The 24,451-nt window shown below is 46.6% G+C and overlaps 1 protein-coding gene across 1 annotated transcript in view; it reads right to left on the bottom strand.

Annotated features, from left to right (window-relative positions):
* The window catches only part of SKAP1 (src kinase associated phosphoprotein 1), a 124,649-nt gene that overhangs the window by 50,466 nt on the left and 49,732 nt on the right, over positions 1-24,451 (bottom strand). The window contains exons 7-8 of the mRNA XM_056864627.1: positions 13,187-13,249; positions 4,180-4,292 (exon numbers count right to left, since the gene is read on the bottom strand). Of these exons, the coding sequence (XP_056720605.1) occupies positions 4,180-4,292; positions 13,187-13,249 (176 nt within the window). The remainder of the gene's footprint in view (positions 1-4,179; positions 4,293-13,186; positions 13,250-24,451) is intronic.

The following is a 24,451-nucleotide window of genomic DNA, read 5'->3' as shown; positions in this document are numbered from 1 at the left end:
CTGGATTTGTTTCCCCACTCCTATACATGAACCCAGCTGAGTGACCTTGGGCCAGTCACACTCTCTCAGCCCCACCTACCTCACAGGGTGTCTATTGTGGGGAGGGGAAGGGAAGATGTGATTGTAAGCCGGTTTGAGTCTCCCTTAAGTGGTAGAGAAAGTCAGCATATAAAAACCAACTCTTCTTCAAAATGAAGAAGAGTTGGTTTTTATACCCTGCTTTTCTCTACCAAAAGGAGTCTTGAAGCAGCTTACAATTGCCTTCCCTTCCCCTCCCCACAGCAGACACCTTGTGAGGTAGATGAGGCTGAGAGAGTTTAGAGAGAACTGTGACTAGCTCAAGGTTTCCCAGCAGGCTTCATGTGGAGTAGTGGGGAATCAAACCTAGTTCTCCAGATCTGAATCTGCCACTCATGTGGAGGAGTGGGGAATCAAACCCGGTTCTCCAGATTAGAGTCAGCTGCTCTTAACCACTACACTATGAATAGGGTTGCCAGCACTAGGCAGAATTGCTGGGGGTGGGGGAGCTCACCAGTGATGTAATGATGTCACTGGCAATGTGCTGATGTCACTTCCTGTGCACCTGGGATTAACCATAGTGTTTTGCCCAAATGGTAGTGTCCCTGGTGACATGCTGATGATACTTCTGGGCCCATGGGGAGTTTCGCCAATGTGTTGGGATGTTGCCCGTCGCTCCCCATTTTCCTGCTCATTTTACTCCCGCCACCCAGCTAAGCAGCAGTGGAAAATGCCCGCTGGTGGAGGGGGTGATCCCCTGCCTACCACCAGTGGGCACCTGGCAAGCCTGCTAAAGAATGGGCCCAGAATGACCAAGAAACCTCTTGGCACCAGCACCAAAGTATCTGGAAGAGTTGGTCCTAAGTAAACTGGAGGGAAGGCTGGAAAATTTCCCCTTAATTACGGTACGAATGATTAATGCTAGAGATACGCAACAGAATTGGGGTGGGGTGGGAACAAATTGAAGAATTGATGACTGAGGATTTGAGAGACGGTTAAAATGCTCTGAATGACTAATTACGTGGAACCAGAGAAAATTAAGAAAAAGTAGAAGCCCTGGGAAAAAAAAGAGGAGCAAAAAAGGAAGAAGGTTGGTTTTTATACCCTGATTTTCTTTACCTTTTAAGGAGTCACAAACCAGCTTACAACCGCCTCCCCCCCCACCCCCCACAACAGGCATCTTGTGAGGTAGGTGGGGCTGAGAGAGTTCGGAGAGAGCTGTGACTGGCTCAAGGTTACCCAGCAGGCTTCATGTGGAGGAGTGGGGAATCGAACACGGTTCTCTGGATTAGAGTCCACCACTCTTAACCACTATGCTATGCTGGCTCTGTATTATTACACTTATATGGGAGTCTGGTACTGGGATGTAAAAGACTGTTTTAGGGACAGCCAACAGCTCAGGTTTGGCCACTGAGGCCTTTGATATTACTGAAGTAGCAGACCCCCACGCTGGTCAGATTCGAAACTGCTTTTCTATGAAGCACAGGGTGAGGTTGGGTAGGGGGTTGAGCCGACATTCAAGAAGCACCATCGCAAACTTCCCTTGAATGCGTGGAACTAGTTGCATTGGTTCTTCGCATCTTCTGATTTTATTTATTTACTAACTTGATTTATACCCTGCCTTTCTCCCAATGGCTACCCAAAACAGCTAGCATCTTCCTTCTCTCCTCCATTTTATTCTCACAACAAGCCTGTGAAGCAGTTTAAGCTGAGTGTTAGAATCTTAGAGTTGGAAGGGACCACCAGGGTCATCAAGTCCAACCCCCTGCACAATGCAGGAAATTCACAACTACCTCCCCCCACCACTCCCCTAGTGACCAGAAGATGGCCAAGATGCCCTCCCTCTCATCATCTGCCTAAGGTCACAGAATCAGCATTGCTGACAGATGGTGTTTGTGACTAGAACAGCAAATTTCCATGGTAGAGTGGGGATTTGAACCTGGGTCTCCGCAAATCTTACTTGAACACTCTAAGTACTATGCTGCATCTGCATTGAATGAGGGTGAGGATGTGGTGGGACTACTCATTAAATTTGCAGATGACACCAAATTGCGAGGAGCAACGAACACACCAGAAGACAGAGATAGAATTCAACGAGATCTGAACACACTGGAAAAATGGGTGATTGTGAACAAGATGCAATTCAACAAGGATAAATGCCGAGTTCTACATCTGGGTATCAAAAATGAGGGACATGTATACTGGATGGGGGATATACTTCTAGCAGTGTGTGCGAACAAGATCTTGGAGTACGGGTTGATGCGATCTTGGGGTATAGGAGTGGGGAAACAAATCCAGTTCACCAGATTAGCCTCCGCCTCACATGTGGAGGAGTGGGGAATGCGATTTGGATGTTATGCCTCTGTTGATGCACCCCCCCCCCCGAGCCTCAGCCCCAGCCCAATCTTTCTGTATCATCTTGCCTGCTGGGAAATCACGGCACGCTGCAATGGAACCCTTCGGCGCTGCATTTCTGGGAGGAGTTCTAGGGGACGCATTGACTTCATGCAGTGTGCTGGCCCAGCCTGCTGGGTTTCACTGACACTCTCTTCTCCCTCAGCAACCTCCCCAGACCCATCAACCACACCACAAACTCATTTGTTCGCCTGCAAAGGAAGCACCTGAAGAAACACGCAACTCCTCTCCATCAATGCAACTCCAGTTCAAGAGCATTCATCAAAAGGAAGAAACCCAAATCAGTAGTCACTCCCTCCCTGCCCCCCCACCCCGCCTAGCAATGCCCTGCCACTTTTACAATTTGGGTTTCGCTTTAATTTGTGAGCTGAATTTCATGTTACAATTGTTAATGAGTCAGGCCTGGGAAACCCCACAGCAGGCGTGGGGGACTGCTTTTTAAAGGACTGCAGGGGCCTGATTTGGCTCAGGAAAACAGCATGGAGTGGGGGGAGGCAGGACCTCTTCCTCCCACCCCCACCCCGCAAGCCATGCTTCCAAGCTGAATCTGGTCCCTGCAGTCCTTTGCAAAGCAGTTCCCTTCAGCTGCTGAGTGGCTGCAGAGAAAGCAAGTTTTAAAAGTAACGTGTATCTCAGCCTTCAGTCTTTAGAGAACGTGCATTTCTGCCTTCCTGCTGTTAGGCTTGCCATTTGCCTACCTGTGGTGGTCAAACCCCAACCTCATCCCGATCTCCTATCTTCAAGAAATCAAGGCGCAGGGGGAAAAAAGGGCTGGAAAATGGACTCCATAGTGATGCTCTAGGAACTTCGCCATGTCTCTATGGTCTTTACCATAGAGACTGGGGAAATTTCTAGAGCGTCGTGTCGAAGTGATGTTACGTCCTCCCCAAACTCTCCCCTCCCCAGGCACAGCTCTCAAAATCTTCCAGAAGACCCTTTACAGTGCAATCCTATATTACACTCTTCAAAGCTCCTTGACTTCAAGGGTCTTAAAAGAGTTTAGGATAGCAATGTTGGCCCATCAAAGCTAGTTTTTTCTAGTATGAGTGATATTGGCTCTGCAGGGTCTGAGGGAGAGGTCCTTTCAGATCACCCACTACCAGATCCTTTTAAATGCAGATGCCAGGGATTGATCCTGAGACCTCTGGTATAGGATGCAGATGCTCTAGCACTAAGCACCTCCCCCAACTGCTCCCCCAACTAAAAGCAGTGGTGGAATGCCAGTGAGTTTTTATTTTACGGTCATTTGACCAAAAAATAGAACACATCTAATCAGGAGTAACATAAATTTGTAATAAAAACAGTATCAGTCAGACGAAGAGTCCACAAAATAAAATATATCAATAAAATCCCATATCTAAAGAGGCAAAAAAGCTAGCATCTAAGATGTTTATCTATCAAATTTTACCTATTTGTAAATTGCATCCTTTCAGGCCTTATATATAGCAACACAAAATTTGGACACACATCTCGAAGTTTGTGGGTTACTATCTTCCAGTAGTCGTTGGATACAAATTTGATCAGGTAGCCCTATTTTATTTCTTAACATTTCTTGGATAGTCTTAGATCTTAACTCATGATGGAGAGGGCAGTATAAAAAGACGTGTTCACGGGTCTCAATTTCTTCACCACTGCATGGGCAACCTCTCTCGGAAAGAGGAGTTTTTTTTTATATATATCTGCCTTCTAGGACGGACAGTTGCTTGCATCCAACATTGTGGCAGTAAGACCATGTATTCTATGTACCTTGCTGATGATGTAGATCAGATCTCCTCGCCGGAAGGACAGCTCATCAGGTTGGCCACCAATACAGTCCCACAGGCCTTGGTAGTAATTTGCGTAACTTCTTACTAAGCCGCCTAGAACCAGAGCAAAAGAGAGACAAGAAAATATAACCACCTTCAATTGCAATTGCAACACAAATGGCTTTATTCCAACTCAAATTTAAAGGATGTCTTAATTTTGGATAGTTATCCAAGATCGGCTGCCCTTAGGCCCTAACCTCGCTTGCTTCAGCCTCTGCTGGCAGCAAAGGAACGGGGGTGCTGACTGCCTTCACGCTGACACTGTGCACACACAACGAATGCCAGGTTCCTAGAGCATCTATAATCTCTCCAGATTAATGAATGCCAAAGATGATTCATTGTTCCCAGTTCTTTACACGCATTCATTCCAAAATTCTTGCCCAAGTGTCTCTCCAGTGTTTGGAGTTGCCAATAAGGAGAACTGATGCATTAGGAATCGATCATTGTTCTATCTGTTATTTACAAATTTTGTTTGGCCAGGGTAAATGCCTTTCCATCTAAGATGCTCTCTGGTAGATATTCCCAGATTCCAAGGCACAAACGTCTATGCTCTTGCAACTCTAACTCTACTGACACCATTGATCATACAATTTTAGAATGTCCTCTTTATGAACGTCTGCGGGAAAGATTGCTATCTACTTTATTAGCTACCAAAAGATTTTTGAATAATGATCTTAAATGTCAGTTTCTTTTGAGCGATTTGATCCCTGAAATAACGAAGACAGTGGCCCAATATCTCACAGAAGTGCTTAAGATTAAAACTGGCTTTAATTAGTATATTTTATAATATCTTAGTTTATATGGAATTTTATTGTATCTGTCCAATCTATATTATGCTTTAAGTGTATTTTATATGGCATCGTTTGTGTTTGTTTGTACAAATTTTGTTTAGAGGGCTTGCCGCAGTGTTCAGGTGCTCCAGTTCATCTGTGGCTCCTCCTCCTCTGCACTATGCTTTTCAGGTCTGTCTTGAAAAAACACTGAAAAGAAGCAGTCTATGTGTGATTGTGTACACTGCTGCATGAAGATCCGTTCCGGGTGGTGTTTCATTCTCTGTGCGATAGGCACACGACTGCTCTATTTGCAGTGTTTTATCAGCACACTAAACTAAGGCTATCGTATTTGGGTCGCATTATGAGAAGACAAGAGTCACTGGAGAAGACATGCTAGGAAAAGTGGAGGGCAGCAGGAAAAGAGGAAGACCCAACAAGAGATGGTTGGACTCAATAAAGGAAGCCACAGCCCTCCATTTGCAAGATCTGAGCAAGGCTGTCAAAGATAGGAAATTTTGGAGGATTCATACGGTCGCCATGAGTCGGAAGCGACTTGACGACACTTAACACGCACATTAGCACACACGTGTACATTGGGAACATGGAGTGGGGGAGGGGAAATGATACAAATAAATAGAAGGTATTAAAAACAGCAACAAGATCTTAATGTTCCAATTCCAGCATCACATTCAAAAATTGTTCTGATGAACTGGAATAAAGGAGGAGTGAAAGCCAATGCAGATAGGGTTGCCAACCTCCAGATACTAGCTGGAGATCTATTACAACTGATCTCCAGACGATAGCGATCAGTTCCCCTGGAGAAAATGGCCACTTCGGCATTGGAGTCTATGGCATTGAAGTCCCTCCCCTCCCCAAACCCCTCCCTCTCCAGGTTCCGTCCCCAAAACCTCCTGCCAGTGGCGAAGAGGGACCTGGCAACCCTGAATGCAGAACACAGTTCTGGAAAAGCTAATGAATGGAAAGGGGGAAATGTTCCCACCCTTACTTTTACAAAAAAAGAAGGGCATAGGCAGCCTGAATGAGGAGCTGAAGTATGCAAGTCTCTGCCTAGGGTTGCCAGCCCCCCCACCCCCGCACCAGCAGGGGATGGGAGGTAGGGTTGCCAGATCTAGGTTGGGAAACTGCTGGATATCTGGGGATTGAGCCTGGGGAGGATAGGGACCTCAGCGGGGTTCAACGTCATACAGTCCACCCTCCAAAGCATCCATTTTCTCCAGAGGAATTGATCTCTGTAGTCTAGAGAAGATCTGTTTCCAGGGGATCCCCAGGCCCCACCTGGAGGCTGGCATCCCTACCTCTGCCCCCCATCCAAAATTAGCTTTAAAGGTAAAGGTAGTCCCCTGTGCAAGCACCTGGTCATTACTGACCCATGGTTTGATATCCCATCCCAACGTTTACTAGGCAGACTTTCTTTACGGGGTGGTTTGCCAGTGCCTTCCCCAGTCTTCTACACTTTACCCCCAGCAAGCTGGGTACTCATTTGACCGACCTTGGAAGGATGGAAGGCTGAGTCAACCTTGAGCCGTCTGCCTGAAACCCACTTCCATCGGGATCGAACTCAGGTTGTGAGCAGAGCTTTGACTGCAGTAGTGCAGCTTACCACTCTGCACCACGGGGCTCCTAAATTAGCTTTGACTTACGCTAAAACATACACTTCCCATGGTTGCCCTCTTCAAGACGTCCAAAGCCTCATTTTTTATTTGCATATTTTTGTTTCCAGGCAAGACATGCCCTGGCCAAGACATATGAATAAGGAACTGAGCCTTTGCACCCAGAAATAAGTGTCACTCAATGCCGAATCATAACCACCCCCACCACCACTGGGAGACTGCCCGCTTCCAGATGCTGGCCCAAACCGTTGCTTTTCTTCAAAATGAAGCCACTGTGGGGTAGTGGTTAGAGTCTCAGGGTGAAAATGCACGGTTGCTTTAGCCTCCTTTATTCCCTCCTGTTTCAGCCAGGATTTAGCCAGGATCGAACGCATGCGTTCGATCCTGGCTGAACCCTGTCTGAAACAGGGAATAAAGGAGGCTAAAGCGACCATGCATTTTCGCCCTCAAACTAGAACCTGGGTGACCCTGGTTCAAATCCCTACTCTGCCATGGAAGCCTGCTGGGTAACCACTCACACACTCTCAGCCTAACCAATCTCACAGCATTGTTGTGAAGACAAAATGACGAACAGGAGAACCATGTCAGCTGGTTTGGGTCCCCAGCAGGGGAAAAGGCAAGACATAAATGAAGTAAATAAGTATGATGGTCCCATACCAAATATACTCTTTGCCAACACATATATGAATGTCACCATCATTCTCAATTGGTTTAATTCATATGCAAAGAGCCTTCATAAAAATGGATACTGGCAAATCAGGGAGAAGTGTAAGCCAGCGTGGTGTCGTGGTTAAGAGCGGTGGTTTGGAGCGGTGGACTCTAATCTGGAGAATCAGGTTTGATTCCCCACTCCTCCTCATGAGCGGCGGAGGCTAATCTGGTGAACCAGATTGGTTTCCCCACTCCTACACATGAAGCCAGCTGGGTGACCTTGGGCTAGTCACACTCTCTCAGCCTCACCTACCTCACAGGTTGTCTGGTGTGGGGAGGGGAAAGGAAGGTGATTGTAAGCCAGTTTGATTCTTCCTTAAGTGGGAGAGAAAGTCGGCATATAAAAACCAGCTCTTCTTTGGAGGAATTTTTCCTACCACTGCTGCTGGATGAGGGCAGGAAAAATGTGGGGAGAACTGGGGGGGAACCTGGCTAAGGCCAGTATTATATGGTCACGGAGGAAAAAGAGGAGTCAGGACATGAGGACAAGTTTCATGGAACCTGGCCCTCTTGGGTGGGGGGCAGGGTGGTCTGGATTCTCTGCCCCAGAAATCAAATACAGTGACAAAGTAACCCCAGCCTGTAAAAAGGTTTGCTTGTATAAATAGGCTCATTTTGCATAATGTCTTTCTCAGTGCTGAGCACTGAAATGTCACTACGTCGACCAATGGAATCAGAAACTCCAGTTTTCTAGGTTCTCTCTGCATTCATGAGGACTAGAAGGCTGCTTTACTTTTTTTTCTCAAAAAAGAAAGCTCGAACAGTTTGATCCTGTAGCTATAATGCTGCATAGCGTGCAATTGTTTACTTATTTTTTTTTAAAATGATACCATATTTACTTTACTCTCCATGCATAATTTCAGGTTCCACCGCCAGGAGTTCTTAAAGAGTGATTTTCCCTATCTCTCCAGGGCTGCTTTTTGAAACACTATTTTTGCACGGTCAATTTTGATGTTCGCTCAAAGCTCTTTTTAAAAATGGGACTTTAAAAATGCCTTTTGATGGTCCCAATGCAAAAGGAGACGTTCCACTCCCCCCACTCGCCTGCTCCTTTGTTCCTGTTTGCATAGCCATTAGCATATGCATAGCTAACGTGCCTCTGTTGTTTTGCATTGTTCCTTGAGGTGGATTCCTCGCGGCAAACACCAAAGGTCGTGTTAAATGGCCTCTTTAGTAATGCGAAGCAGGTAAGCGCCGGCTTTGCAGTCACTTCTGGAACGACGGTTCAGCGTGCAAAATTTTAAAAAAATGTGGGGCAATTCAGTCGGGAACGCGCTGCTAATTACCATGCAAAAATGGCCTACATCAGAGAAGCAGTCATTTTTAGCAAATAAGGTGTCCCTAACTCTTGAGCTATGGTAGCACTACTTCTAGCCTACTATTGCCAAATCATTCATTGCCAATAACAGCTCTTCTGGACAGCACTTTGCAAATGACTGCTGGGCTTGAACAGGTTGATTGTTTTTCAGTGGGATGTCATAATCCATTTCCGAGGCGGATTTCCTTACGCTACGTGGCCAAGCTTCCGCCGCTCAGGATTTGGATCCTGACCCCTTTCCTATTTGTGCTTAATTGAGAGCCACGTAACTTCTCGGCCACTGATATAGCCCTGCTGTATAAGAGGGGGCACGTATGTTGATGGGAGGGGAGGAAAAACACCGTTCTGAATGGGATGTAAGGGACTTTGCGACCACCCCTTCCCTGGATTAGCATGGCCAGTTTTAGATTACCTAAATATGCTGAGGGCATTTGCGGAAATGGGTAATGGCAGAGCAGGGAGAACGTCAGTCTCTGCAACCATATATGAAAGAAAGTAGGTCTGCTTTCTTTCATTTAAGATATTGGAAAGGGAACTAGGGGTGAGAAGGAGACGTAAAACCGGGAAGAAAGGAAAGGAGCTCATGTAGAAAATTAAAAAACAGCCCAGGGCTCAGAACTTCAGCCCTAAAGAGAAGCAAGCCAGAGCTCATCTCCAGACAACTGTAAAGTGGGCTTATGGTTGAGGCCAGCTACGGTTCCTTTCTCTGTAAATGCTGGCCTCCCCAACCCTCCACTGCTGATTTTTGCCCCCTTTTACCATCTGGGGGACCTATTCATCTGTTCGCCCCTCTGTAGCTCCATGTGACAATTGGGGGGGGGGGCATCGGATAGCTTTTTGCTATTTAGGATTTTACAGGGCTGTTTTAATTGCTGTTTTTAAATGTTTTATTCTATTTTAATGTATACTGGAGTTTTACGTGAGCCGCTCTGAGCCCAGCCTTTGGCTGGAGAGGGCGAGGTGTAAATAAATAAAAAATAAATAAATACATAAATAAACAAAAGGATAGATTCCTGACTCACAATAGGTCTCCTTTCTCCTATTTGAAATTTACTCTCCATTCCCCTATCTCTATTTTTCTCAGTTCTGCTCAACTTTATCTTCTCTCTTTTTTAAAGTTAAGACCACAGTCCCAGGGATTTCTTTCTTTCTTTCTTTCCTTCTTTCCCTGTTCTTAGACCAAGGTCTTGGACAATCAAACTTAAATAAGACCCATCTCTAAAAACACCTCCCTTCGTCTCTTCTCTGCAGCCTCCAACAAAAGAGCAACAAAATAAGTAAGCTGAGGGTCAGAGTCCTCTAAGAGGAACTGAACCTTTTGCTCCAAGGTTGCTTGAGAAGATGTGGACCATTTGTTAAAACATGGTATAATCCATTTTAGCATAAGTTGGTATAGATAAGTGCAAAAGGATATGTAACAAGGAGTCCAGTGACTGAAGAGAGCAGGGACACAGCCGATCTGAAAAAGGGATCTTTAGCATACAGCCCAGCAAAACCATTGAAAAAGGGCAATTAAATCTTGAATGCATAAAGACTCAACATAACTTTGGACGAACAGTCCCAGGGATACAAGACATGCTACAGTGACTTTTTCTAAACCTGCGCTGCTAAACAATTAAGATCTGTATCTTGAGAAAAATTACATAAAGGGAAATATTCAGAAAATATGACAATTTACTTATATAAGGGCCCCTCCCTGCAATTAAGGCGCCTTAATCAATGTAATAAAACAACAATAAAGGCATATTAGAAACCATTAAAAATAATTTTCAAAAAATCGAGATAGAAGGGGAGAATACACTAAGCACACTTAAGGCGAATCCAACAGAGTAGGGCTTGCTTTAATCAAGAGCTGAACCCCAGAAACTGCCAGCTTTGGAACACATAAATAATTACACACAGCAGACAGCTTCTGAACATATGAAGAGTTTCATTTCTTTTACTATTCAACAGACCACAACCCATCCCTGTACATTTTAGGGTAGGGGGCAGAGCTTTTTGGCCATGGAATATGGCTTTTCATGATTTCTGGCAGACTTAAGCCCAAGTACCCCTTTTCCTTTCTTTCCCTAGCTTTAACAGCCATTGGTAGGGTTGCCAACCTCCAGGTAATATCAGGAGATCTCCTGCTAATTCAACTGATCTCCAGTCGATAGGGATCCGTTCACCTGGAGAAAATGGCCACTTTGGCCATTGGACTCTATGGCATTGAAGTCCCTCCCCTCCCCAAACCCTGGCCTCCTCAGGCTCCGCCCCCAGAATCTCCCACCGGTGGTGAAGAGGGACCTGGAAACCCTAGCTATTCATCTACCATTTCACGCTTTAAAAAAGTACCCCTTTTGAGAGCCAGTGTGGTGCAGTGGTTAAGAGCAGTGGACTCTAATCTGGAGAACTGGGTTTGATTCCCCACTCCTCCACATGAAGCCTGCTTGGTGGCCTTGGGCCAGTCACAGTTCTCTCAGAATTAGCTCAGCCCCACCTACCTCACAAAGTGCCTGTTGTGGGGAGGGAAAGGGAAGGCGATTGTATGCTGCTTTGAGACTCCTTATGGTAGCAGAAAGCAGGGTATGAAAACCAACTCTTCTTCTTCTTGTTAGAGATCAACCCAATTTGTATCTCCTAAAAGAGCTCTCCAACCCCGCCCCAACTGTGTGATGCTGCAGCTGCGCATTTATCCCACCTCCCATCACATAAAAAACGTTGGGAGCTCCATCTTATTAGTGTCCTTGACAAACCCTAGCTTATTTGCACACTCCCATTTCCTGCACCGAGTGCAAAAGTTGACACCCGGAACTGCTGGAAACTCAAAAGGGGCTCCACCTAAGTGCTTCTTTCCTGAACGGGGCTGAGAAGATTCAGGGGAGTGGGGGGAGGAGAGAGGCAGGTGGGCCAGTGTGAAGCTCGAGGGAAGGTGATGGGCGGGACAGGGCTGGTTCCAGGAAACACAGGCTTCCTGTTGCACTCCCATGTGGCCTGACTTCTCAAGGAAAAAGCAAGGGTGGGAACGAAGGCTCCTGTTGCGCTTTGGAAGGGCAGGCTGCCTGTCAGTGGCGGCTGATGGCAGAAATGGAGAAGGCCAACTTTCCAGTCAACTGCTCTTCCTTGCTCTCCCTTCCTCTTGGCACTGGAGGCTGTGACTCGCCTTCCGCTCTGCCTTTGGGATTCACCATCCATGGGTTTCTTTTCCCACTCCTTGAGCTCTCTCTCCTTTTGGCTTCCCTCCCTCCCCGGTTGTTCTTGCCCCTCCACCCTTCAGTTCCCTGCAGTTTATGAGTCTGGCTCTTGCTCAAAGGGTTTTTTTTTGGTACCTGTTTCCCGAAGAAAGGGGAGGGGGAGAGGGGGAAGGTTCAAAGCATTGGCTAGGGAGGGGATAAAAATACCCAACACCAGGATGCTGTATGAGGCAGTTTGATCAAAAGGAAGCCCCATGTCCACTGTATCGCATCTCCGATTTTGGAAGGACGGGAGTGGCAAGACCAGCAAATTTTTATCTTCCACTTTTAAATTCTGCAGTGCGAAAAACCAGTGCCACTCTCAGAATTAGTTGAATTCCACAGGGCCTGTAAGACTGAGATGTTCCACCAGGCCTACGGTTGAGGTAAGGTTGCCAACCTCCAGGAACTAGCTGGAGATCTCCTGCTATTACAACTGATCTCCCTCTGATAGAGATCAGTTCACCTGGAGAAAATGGCCGCTTTGGCAATTGGACTTTATGGCACTGAAGTCCCTCCCCTCCCCAAACCCCGCCCTCCTCAGGCTCTGCCTGAAAATGTACACTACAGTCAGCAAAAGAGAGTAGTTTTGGCTGGAAAGGATGGCCATCTTCCAACTGTAGCTTTTTCGCCTATTTAGGAGAACCGAATATTCATGTTCAAGAGCCTTCAAAAATAAACATGCTCAGGAACTATCATCAGCACAACAAACATAAATTTGAGAAGACAGACTAACAGCTGCCTGAGGTTCTTCTTGTGAGACAGAAAAGCTGGTGGCTGGCCTATTTCAACTATCATGGGACAGCAAGGCAAGGTTTGCTGCCAAGTATATACCTGACAAGGAGCTGCATCCTCCTTTTGCTCTCTGGAGAATATACCCGCATGCACCACATGTTTCCAAACCTGTTTGTCTCATGTAAATATTATATATTTAAATATACGTTTCAGAAACATTAGGGGTGACCCTCAGAGATGTAACATGAAAAGAGACGAGAGCTGCCAGGCCCACCCTGGCCACCGGTGAAGGATGGTGATGGTGGGGGCTAGGGTTGCCAGATCCAGGTTGGGAAACTCCTGGAGGATGGAACCTGGGGAGGACAGGGACCTTTGTGGGGTACGATGCCATAGAGTCCACCCTTCAAAACATCCGTTTTCTCCAGGAGAACAGATCTCTGTAGTTTGGAGATGAACTGTAATTTCAGGTCCCACCTGGAGGCTGGCATCCCTAGAAGAGACCTGAAATGGGGATTTGACCTGGGACCCGAACCGATCCTCTTTTATCAGCATAATGCTAAGCACTGACCTGTCTTCTCCAACTCGTCAGCATCTTCGATGTTGTCTGGAGCAGTCAAGCCAAGTTCCTCATCTGAAATGAGATTGAAACCAATAAGGAATCCAGCAAGCATCTGCTGACTGGGACAGATGACAGATGATGCTGGAGTTCTAAGACTGGAACTCTAGATGTGTAATTCGGCTCTGAAGAACAACTACCGGGGACCCAATATGGATCAGAAGAAGAAGAAGAGTTATATGCCAGCTTTCTGTACCACTTTGGCTTACAATCACCTTACAATCGGCTTACACCTTACACCTTGACCCTGGTGGTCCCTTCCAACTCTATGATTCTTTGATTCTATGATCCCTTCTCTTCTCCACAATAGATACCCTGTGAGGTAGGTGGGGCTGAGGGAGCTCGAAGAGCTGTAACCAACCCAAGGTCACCCAGCTGGCTTTATGTGTAGGAGTGGGGAAACAAATCCAGTTCACCAGATTAGCGGCCGCCGCTCATGTGGAGGAGTGGAGAATCAAATCTGGTTCTCCAGATCAGAGTCCACCACTCCAAACCACTGCTCTTAACCACTACACTACGCTGGATCAGGGCTACAGCAGTAAGTAATGGCTTTGGGGGAGGGCTTGAACAGGTTGATTGTTTTTACCTTGTAGCTCAAGGCAGCTTACAAATCCAAGATTGAAAATATACAAGATACAATAAAATCATTAACTCCCACTCCCCTAGCAGGTGTCTGCAGGTTGAACCATATTCGATGCCCTTGCTAATAAGATTGCTTTACAGTACCCCTTAAAAGCTGCTAAAGATTGTGCCCCCCACCTCCTCAGGGAGTCTATTCCACAAAGTAGGAGCCACTACACAGAAGGAATGGGGCCTAGTAGAAAAAAGGATTTTGACATGCTTCCAATCTATTCAGTTACAATCAAGTGTGATAGGTATCTATTGGCTGATGCCTCTGACTCCACCGCCATATTCCTTCCCCATCTCTGCATAGTTTTTCAACTATTTTTTCCTTTGGAATATATTTTGTAAGGTAAACAATGGACATATAAACTAATAAATGTATTTGATTGATTGGATTGCACACATTATTGAGAAAAGTGGGTAGCCAGAATGGTTTATGGGGTGGGGGTGGAGAATCCAAACCCAGCAGTAACATAATACTTTATTATTAGAATCAACCAAAGAATCACAAATTTTGGATTATTAAGAAGACGCCGCATTGCATCATGGGAGGTGAAAACAAATCATTTGTCTTTGTCCCCCTCCCTCCACGAATGTGTCTGGGGCACCTTAAACTATTAAGGTGAAAGAAGAAAATGGGAAGGGGACAACCTCACTCTACCTAAATTGTAATCGCAAGGGCCCCAGAGAACAGAAGACTTTGACAAACAGAAGCTACCGGTGTTACAGAACTAACTCCTCAAGCCACTGATGACTGGAAATAAAGACTTATCCACAAAATTCTCTCTAGTTGCAGGATTGGGTTGACTTGATGAGTGGAAAGGTTCCCTATCAGTTTGATTATCTGATGACTTTCTCCCCTTCCCTCCAACCTCCTTTAAACCAGGCAACTAGGCACAGGAATAAAAGAGAAATTAGTATAAATATTAACCAGGGAAGTTAGTTTTCTTATTTGTTGTTGTCATGTGCTTTTTCATAGGCTAGTAAATAAATGCACATTCCCAATGGGAAGCTGTTTTCAGATGTTAGGGCAGCTGTATGAAGCTGTAGACGGCTTTGGTAGCAACCAATTTTCTGTGACATTTGAATCAACCTTAGTCTCTTGCCGTCTCTCAGCAACAACCTATATAGCAAGGCTTAACATATAGAAAAAGGAAGGGAAAATGGGCTATCACCTGCTAGCAGAGGGAGGTAATATTTTACAACATGCCCCATAAACCTATCAATTGTTATTTAAGGCAGTAATAGCAATCACTTGTTATAGCGTCGTAAATTTACATGGCACTTTATAAGCATAATACAAGCAGGGAAAGCTTCCTTAGCTTTGACAAGTATCTCCGGTCTCACTAAAGAGAAGACAATGAATGAAACACACTGCCAGGAGATTATGGAGGCCAGGGGAAGAGGAAAGGGAGGGTGGGAGAGGGGGTGGGCATGTGGGCGGAAGGGTGAGTGGAGGGGGAGGAAGGATTCCAGAAGGAAGTACTAAGATGACAGAGGGTGGACATGGGCATGTACTAAGTGATGATTTAACAGACTGTACAAGGTGCTTGGCGAGCTAAGTCTTGTCAAATGGTGAGGAGGATGATTTTTTACCATTTTGCCTCTCCACATTTTCTGTGTGGATCTGTGGCTAGGGTTGCCAACCTCCAGGTACTAAGCCAAAATAGACACCTCTGTGTATAAATGTAGTTACTCCAAATCTAACACAGATAAACCATACAAAGTATAGCTAAACAACAGACTTTTACAATAACATTGACAAACATATACAAAAAGTCCTATTTCTTAAGCATAAAGACACAAAGTCACAATATTCCAAGGTTTCCAAAATTCACTGTCCTAAAGACAGACAAAAAGTCCAACAGATACCAATTCTAGGGGACACAGTCACTCTTTTCTCTGAGGGAGAACCATGGGCATTAGTAGGGTTGCCAACCTCCAGGTACTAGCTGGAGATCTCCTGCTATTACAACTGCTCTCCAGCCGATAGAGATCAGTTCCCCTGGAGAAAATGGTCGCTTTGGCAATTGGACTCTATGGCATTGAAGTCCCTCTCCTCCCCAAACCCCTCCCTCCTCAGGCTCCATCCCAAAAACTTCCCGCCGGTGGCGAAGAAGGACCTGGCAACCCTATGTGTGGCAAACGGTGGAAAAACCCATGGCAGGATGCTTCGGTGATTTCCTGCTTGGTAAATGAACATCTGTATTTATGTACTGGCATCAGGAGATCTCCCCCTCCCCCTGCCAAAGTCATTGTGGATCGATGCATGCCAAATTTATTCAGCCAACTGATGGTCGTGGGTGGGACCCCTGCATGAGTAGTTTTGCCAGCCCTGGGTTGGGAAATACCTGGAAATTTTGGGGGCGGAGCCTGAGGAGGGCAGGGTTTGGGGAGGGGAGGGACTTCAATGCCATAGAGTCCAATTGCCAAAGCGGCTGTTTTCTTCAGGTGAACTGATCTCTATTGGCTGTAGATTAGTTGTAATAGTGGGAGACCTCCAACTACTACCTGGAGGTTGGCAACCATACTGCATAAGGCAGTCTTTGGCATCCAGTATCCTGTCTGTAAACATGGAGACTGAGCTTCTGGCAAGCCAGTGGCCACCAATGAGCTTCCCTTCTGTCTAACCCAGGGGACTCCTACAGGTAGCTCACTGCCTGCTGCAGAGTAGCTTGTACAACCCCTAAAAGACCCACGAAAACACTGTAAAAAGAGCTGCACTTTCCTCAAGATTGTATTTGGGCGGGTGTGAAACTAAAACGATTAAGATGAAACAGATGGGTATAGTACACACTAAGATGAATTTTGACTAAATTGAGCAAAGCAAGCGGATTTATACCAATGTGCTGATTTTGTGTAATTTCTTTTGCTCTGATCAGTCACTGGGAGAAGAATGAGGCTCTCTCGGAAGCTGCATACCCTGACAAATGGAAGCTCACACGAACACATGAAGCTGCCTTATACTGAATCTGTCCCTTGTTCCATCCATCAGTATTGTCGCCTCAGACCAGCAGCGGCTCTCCAGGGTCTCAGACAGAGGGTCTTTCCCATCACCTACTTGCCTAGTCCCTTTAACTGGAGATGCCGGGGATTGAACCTGGGGCCTTCTTCATGCCAAGCAGAGGCTCTACCACTGAGCCATGGCCCCTCCTCTCAGCCCTACCTTCTAGCTTTGGAAATTTTACCAGGTCTTGCCAACTTATCTTTCATTGTTAAAGAGCTAGAAACCATATTTCCACCCCAAAAGTGACCACAAAGAAAGCCAATTACACGATACATTTCCCCCCAGATCCAGTCAAAAGACATTGTCCGGGGCTTCCACGCTTCACAGGCACGCAGGGTCCCGATTTGGTTCAGGACCACCACCACAGAGAGAGGGTGCTTAAACCTCCCTCCTTGGCATTTTTTTTTTTTTACATCAAATGGTGCCAGGGAGCTGCCAAATGCCTCATTAGGGAAGCATAACGTGTACCAACAGGCTACGCTTATATTTCTCCAATGGGCAAACACAGGGCTGTTTCAAGTCGGGAAAACAGTGCTGGGAAAAGCCTACTCCCTGCATGTCATGACCCTGAAACTGAATCAGGGCCACGTGTACCCGGGAAGGACACCCAGACCACATCTCTAGACCAGACCCAGGGACTGATCAGACCCAGGAGGGCCAGGACAACAGTGTAGTTTGAGGCAGCTAGCTGTGTTAGTCTGTAGTAACAGGACAAGATTTGAGTGCAGTAGCACCTTAAAGACCTACAAAATCTTGCAAGGAATGAGTTTTTGTGGGTCAAAGCTCACTTCATCAGATACATACTATGTAGTTAGACCCTAGAGAACCAGCGTGGTGTAGTGGTTAAGAGCGGCGGACTCTAATCTGGAGAACCGGGTTTGATTCCCCACTCCTCCACATGAAGCCTGCTGGGTGACCTTGGGCTTGTCACAGTTCTCTCAGAACTCTCTCAGCCAACGCAGAAGCAGGCAATGGCAAACCACCTATGAATGTCTCTTGCCTTGAAAACCCAACAGGGTTGCCATAAGTCAGCTGTGACTTGACAGCACACACACACGCACACACACACACACACAAACACATGCAGTTAGACCCCGACGAGACTCCTGAGGTACTGAATTCTGCCCCAATAACAAATTTGGTGCTTGTCTGGCAAAGAGATCAGGGCCACCGGAATAGGCATTTGACGGGTGGTTAGATACAAAGCCTTTCAGCCAGAGGGACAGACCTTTTGATGATATCATAACAATTTAGAGCACAGCCCACTAGACAACCTTGTTCTGCTGTACTTTCGGGAAGCCAACGCTTCTCCCCACCACCACTTTGTCTAGGGCACAGCTGTCTCTTGCACTCAATTCAAATCAATGCAAACCTGGTCTGGCCATCCCTTTGCGAATTCAGAATTGGATCTGAAGTTGGAAGGGTCAGGGAAGCTGCACGGCCCGCTCCACTCCAACCCCCACTGTTAGACGGGAAAGTGGCACCAAGGATCTTTTCTAAATAAATCAGCCTTGATTGTACAACTCAAGCCAATGACGAGACGCAACCTCATTAGCATTGATTTTAAAATAAATTATTGAGTGCGCCTTCTTCCCCCCTCCCCGACACCGCCCCATTGCTCTGTGCATTTGTGAAGGAGAACCGTAAATGTTATTTTCTTGCAATGATTTTTTTTTTTTTTGCAAAAAAAAGGGGGAAAGCAACAATAATGGAACAATCCAAGGAAGATTAATATCCTTCCAGGCAATACTGTGATGCAAAAAAAAAAAAAGAGAGAGATAATGCTCCTTGTCACCCTCGCTAAGCAGTGGGGTGTTTAGGAGGGCAGGCTCTGGAGTCTGAATTGCGGATCAGGGCCCTCTTTAGCTTTTGTGCTGACAGAGACAGAAATCTGGCCAAGGCCCCTCTCCTGTGGTCTCCTCCTTCCCCTTTTCGCCAGTGGTGGCAGAGGAGGAAAGACTTCCAAGATGGAACGGGGCCATGTTCACTGACGTTCAGGCTTCCGAAAGCAACTGATCTAAGACCTTCCCCAGAAGCAACGTTTAGGAAAAGGGGAGATGGAGTGGCGATAGGGTTCCCAGGTCCCTCTTTGCCACCGGCGGGAGGTTTTTGGGGCTGAGCCTAAGCAGGGTGGGGTTTGGGGAGTGACTTTGATGCTATAGAGTCCAATTGTCAAAGCAGCCATTTTCTCCAGGTGAACTGATCTCCATCGGCTGGAGATCAGTTGTAATAGTACAGTTAAACTGTACTATTATGAACAGTTAAACGGGCTGATGTCATAGGTAGAGTTGCCAGGTGGAGATCTCTCTCCCTCCCTTGTTGTCTTCCGTCAGCAGGTGAGGACTTTTCTTTTTTTTTGTTTGGTGTATAAATAAGTGTGAAAGCTAGACAGTGAAGAAAGCTGATAGGAAGAAAGTAGACTCCTTTGAAATGTGGTGTTGGAGGAGAGTGTTATGGATACTGTGGACTGCCAAAAAACCAAATCAGTGGGTTATAGATCAAATCAAGCCTGAACTGACCCTAGAAGCTAAAATGACTAAACTGACGCTGTCGTATTTTGGTCACATCATGAGACGACAAGAGTCACTGGAAAAGACAGTCATGCTAGGAAAAGTTGAGGGCAGCAGGAAAAGAGGAAGACCCAACAAGAGATTGACTGACTCAATAAAGGAAGCCACAGCCCTCAATTTGCAAGACCTGAGCAAGGCTGCCAAAGATAGGACATTTTGGGGGACTTTGATTCATAGGGTCGCCATGAGTCGGAAGCGACTTGACGGCACTTAACACACACACATAAATAAGTATTTTAAATTTTGTTCACTGCCTTAAGGACCCTGAACTGGGTAGAAAAGGCAGCATAAAAATGTTTCAAATCAGTACTGATTGATACGTGCATTCCATTTGAAAAGGACTCTCTCTCACTTTCTGCATTTGCCTTCTTTCTTTTTCGCTTCCCCTCCTCCAGAAATCTAAAATGGCACATGTGCAGTTACATCTTCCGACACAGATGCTGCAAGGTTCCAGGGTGGTGGTGGTGAGAGGTAGGAAATGATAACATTTGGGAGGGGGGACATGTATCCATAGGGTTGCCAGGTTCCTCTTTGCCACTGGTGGGAGGTTTTTGGGGTGGAGCCTGGGGAGGGCGGGGTTTGGGGAGGGACCTCAATGCCATAGAGTCCAATTGCCAAAACAGCCATTTTCTCCAGGTGAACTGATCTCCATCGGCTGGAGATCAGTTGTAAAAGCAGGAGATCTTCAGCTAGTACCCGGAGGTTGGCAACCTTATGTATCCAACTATTTCCATTCCTAAAATGAGCTCCACATATGCTCATGGATCTGGAGGGAAGACATGTAGGCTGCACACAACAAATGGGAAACAAATGCACTTTTAATGTGAAGTAAATAGATAGGCCCAGAAAGGACCTGAGGGTAAAATCCAGCAGAGAGCTCTCTTCACAAGTCCCATTCATTGCAATGATGCATGTGCAGAATTTCCTGTTGGATTTTGCTCAGCTCCTGCCCTATGTAACTTCTGGATGTTGTTCATTCATTTGCAACACGTGCGTCGCACCCTTCCTCTGAGGAGATCAGAGGAGTGGTTAATGAGGATTCCTGCAAGGTCTTCAATCTAGGCAACCGGCCAGGCATAGATCAGAATTCAGGCCCCTTCAAGACGGTTCTGTAACTGACATACGGAAAGCACAAAGAGAACTCTTTCCAGATCCATATGCACATATCAATCAATGGGTTTTCCATTTGATTTACAGACATGGGGAAATTAAAATGCTTCTCTTATGGACATGACCAAAGTTCAATAAAAAGAAGCAAGCAAGATATGTAGCTGATTCAAATGATAGGAAGTTATAAAAGAACATTCCATTGTGGGACATCTTCAAAACTAGGCAGGGGCCCTGAACAGCCATAACCTCATTCTGTCCTGAAATGAGTTGAGGGCCAGCCTATGATCCTTGAGATCAGCTTTCAAATCCCAAAAGACACTGCTGGGGAAACTAGGCTTGCCAACTCTGGGTTGGGAAAATTCCTGGAGGTTTAGGGGTGAAAGGCCAGGTTTGGGGAGGGGAAGGACCTCAGCAGGGTATAATGCCATTGAGTCCACCCTCCAAAATAAGATGATGATGATGAAGAAGAAGAGTTAGTTTTTATATGCCGATTTTCTCTACTTCTTAAGGAAGAATCAAATCGGCTTGCAATCACCTTCCCTTCCCCTCCTCACAACAGACACCCTGTGAGATAGGTGGGGCAGAGAGAGTGTAAGTAGCCCAAGGTCACCCTGCTGGCTTCATGTGGCAGAGTGGGGAAACAAACCCAGTTCACCAGATTAGCCTCCGCCACTCATGTGGAGGAGTGGGGAAACAAAGCTGGTTCTTCAGATCAGAGTCCACCACTCCAAACCACCACTCTTAACTACTACACCACACTGGCTCTTTTCTCCAGGAGAACTGATCCTGGCTGTCTGGAGATCAATTGTAATTCTGGGAGATCTCCAGGCCCCACCTGGAGGTTGACAACTCTGGGAAACCCACTGCTCTATTGAGCAGGAAAGGGCAGAAGCTCAGACTCCTGGTATCAATGCCTGGCTGGGCCAACCACAGAGATTAAGAAATTCCTTGATGTGATTTTTCTGGAGCCTGAACCTGGGAGTCCCAGGGAGATCAATCACTAATAGTGAGTTGCTCCTGTCAAAGTCCACAGGGGGGGAAGGGTTTAGACTTAATTAGGTATAGGATTGCACTGTAAGTGAACTCCCAGGCTTCTGGCAGAAAGGTCAGGCTCCAAAGTCCTTGATAGGGGTCTGCAACTCCATGAGCAGCCAGCATGGTGTAGTGGTTAAGAGTGACGGACTCTAATCTGGAGAACCGGGTTCGATTCCCCACTCCTCCACATGCTGCCAGCTGGGTCACCTTGGGCCAGTCACAGTTCTCTCCAAACGAGGGTTCCCAACCTCCAGGTACTAGCTGGAGATCTCCTGCTATTACAACTGACCTCCAGCCAATAGAGATTAGTTCACCTGGAGAAAATGGCTGCTTTGGCAATTGGACTCTATGTAGGGTTGCCAGGTCCTTCTTCGCCATCAGTGGGAGGTTTTTGGGATGGAGTCTGAGGAGGGTGGGGTTTGGGGAGGGGAGGGACCTCAATGCCAAAGGGAGTCCAATTGCCAAAGTGGCCATTTTCTCCAGGGGAACTGATCGCTATTGGCTGGAGATCAGTTGTAATACCAGGAGATCTCCAGCTACTAACTGGAGGTTGGCAACCCTGACTCTATGGCATTAAAGTCCCTCCCCTCCCCAAACCCCACCCTCCTCAGGCTCCGCCTGAAAAACCAGTGGCGAAGAGGGACCTGGCAACCCTGTGTGGCACCCAACCCACCCAGAACCCATTTCAAGAACTGCATCAGGGAGGCCTTGGTGCAGAGATGCCTGTGTGAGCTTCCCATAACACAATGGGAGACAACCTGTTCAAAAACCCTGCACAGCTGGCTCCTCCTCTTCCTCCTCGTCTCTCGGATCAAGGCTCCTCGCTCCCTCCCCACCGAGGAGCTCAAATTGCTCGGCAGAGTGAAGCCCAGACATCCCAGCCTGGGAGACGGCTCTGTCTCGCCCGCGCTCTCCTTTACTGGAAACGCTCATCATTTTCGGCTGCTGCGCCAACCACATGAGACCAGCTCGCTTAATGGGTTGGAGCAGTCCAAGCCCTTCGCCCCAAACGGGGCGAAAGTTCTACAGAAAGTCTTCTCGGCTACCTCTGAGTATTTCTGAGGTACTAAAAGATGTTAGTTCTCCCTCTTTTTATGAGTATATACACACCCAAAGCAGCTGACCTTATAATAAGAGACCTCAGGTGCAAAACGGAATGCACATGAATAATGTGCACTGGTGGAGGGAGGTGGGAATAAAATGGGTAAGATGATTGTAATAAGAATGTAATGATTGTATTTTGAATTTTTAAAAATTTTTTTTTACAGACATCATTCTTATGTAGTTCTCTATATTGTCATACTTTTTTCTGTTTTATTTTTTGTTGTTTGTATTGTTTTTTTTCTTTTTGTTTAAAAATTTAATAAAAAACTTTTTAAAAAATAACGAAACACGCACACACACACATCAAACGATGTCAAAGCAACATCTCAGCAATGGGATGGAATGACAAGAAGTGTCTGAAAAGTAGGGTTGCCAACCTCCAGGTGGTGGCTGGTGATCCCCTGCTATTACAACTGATCGCCAGCCGATCCAGATCAGTTCACCTGGAGAAAATGGCCGCTTTGGCAATTGGACTCTATGGCATTGAAGTCCCTCCCCTCTCCAAACCCTGCCCCCCTCAAGCTCTGCCCCCCAAAACCTCCCACCGGTGGTGAAGAGGGACCTGGCAACCCTACTCTGAACTCTCTCAGCCCCACCTACCTTACAAGGAGGTGTCTGTTGTGGGAGAGGGAAGGGAAGGTGATTGTTAGCTACTTTGAGACTCTCCTCGGTAGAGAAAAATGGGGTGTAAAACCAGCATTGCTTCTTCTTCAGAGCAGTTCCTCAACTGCTAAGGATTCTGGGGGACCAGACCTCAGGCCATCTCACCTGGATATAAGTGGCACACAGCAGCCCAAAGTGTGGCACTAGGGTTGCCAACCTCCAGGTAGTAGCTGGAGATCTCCTGCTATTACAACTGACCTCCAGCCGATAGAGACCAGTTCACCTATTGCCAAAGCAGAAAATGGCTGCTTTGGCAATAGGGCTCTATGGCATTAAAGTCCCTCCCCTCCCCAAACCCTGCCCTCCTCAAGCTCTGCCCCCAAAATCTCCAGGTATTTCCCAACCCCAAAATAACATTAATTAAATAAATAAAGGTAAGGTGACACAAAAATGGCCACCGAACCCCACAATGCACCCACAGTAAATGAGGGAAGGAATAAAACCAGCCTCTCAGCCACAAACACTCCTGGTTTACAACCAGTTAGCTAAACCATGAAAGAAAGAAAAAGAAAAAAGGTTTTTTATCCACCCTCCTAAACATTTGAAGGGATGGCGCCATATGAGTCTAATGGGGGGAGGGAATCCCAACCATCTCAGAGCCATTACCTAAAAGTCTCCCTCATACATGGCCACTACCCAAACGTCCACCATTAGTGGCACACAAAATAGGACCTCACTGAAACTCAGAGAGCCAGCATGGTGTGGTGGTTAAGAGCAGTGGACTCAAATCAGGAGAACCGGGTTTGATTCCCCACTCTTGTACATGAGCGGCAGATGCTAATCTGGTGGACCGGGTTGGTTTCTCCGCTCCTCCACATGAAGCCAGCTGGGTGACCTTAGGCTAGTCACAGCTCTCTCAGCCCCACCTACTGCACATGGTGTGTGTTGTGGGGAGAGGATGGGAAGGAGATTGTGAGCTGGTTTGATTCTCCTTAAAAGGTAGAGAAAGTCAGCATATAAAACCCAACTCTTCTTCTTTGCTTGGGATAGGCTAGCGTTGGAGATAAACAGTCCTTCAGAGATCCCTTTCCCCAAACCATTTAGGGCTCTGCTCTTTTGCATCGATCAGGATTAAGTTTTATTTGAGACACTGCTGTACTGTTT

The sequence above is a fragment of the Euleptes europaea genome, chromosome 18 (assembly GCF_029931775.1).
Source record: "Euleptes europaea isolate rEulEur1 chromosome 18, rEulEur1.hap1, whole genome shotgun sequence".
In the NCBI taxonomy this organism is placed as follows: Eukaryota; Metazoa; Chordata; class Lepidosauria; order Squamata; family Sphaerodactylidae; genus Euleptes; species Euleptes europaea.
This window is presented reverse-complemented; position numbering and strand designations above follow the sequence as displayed.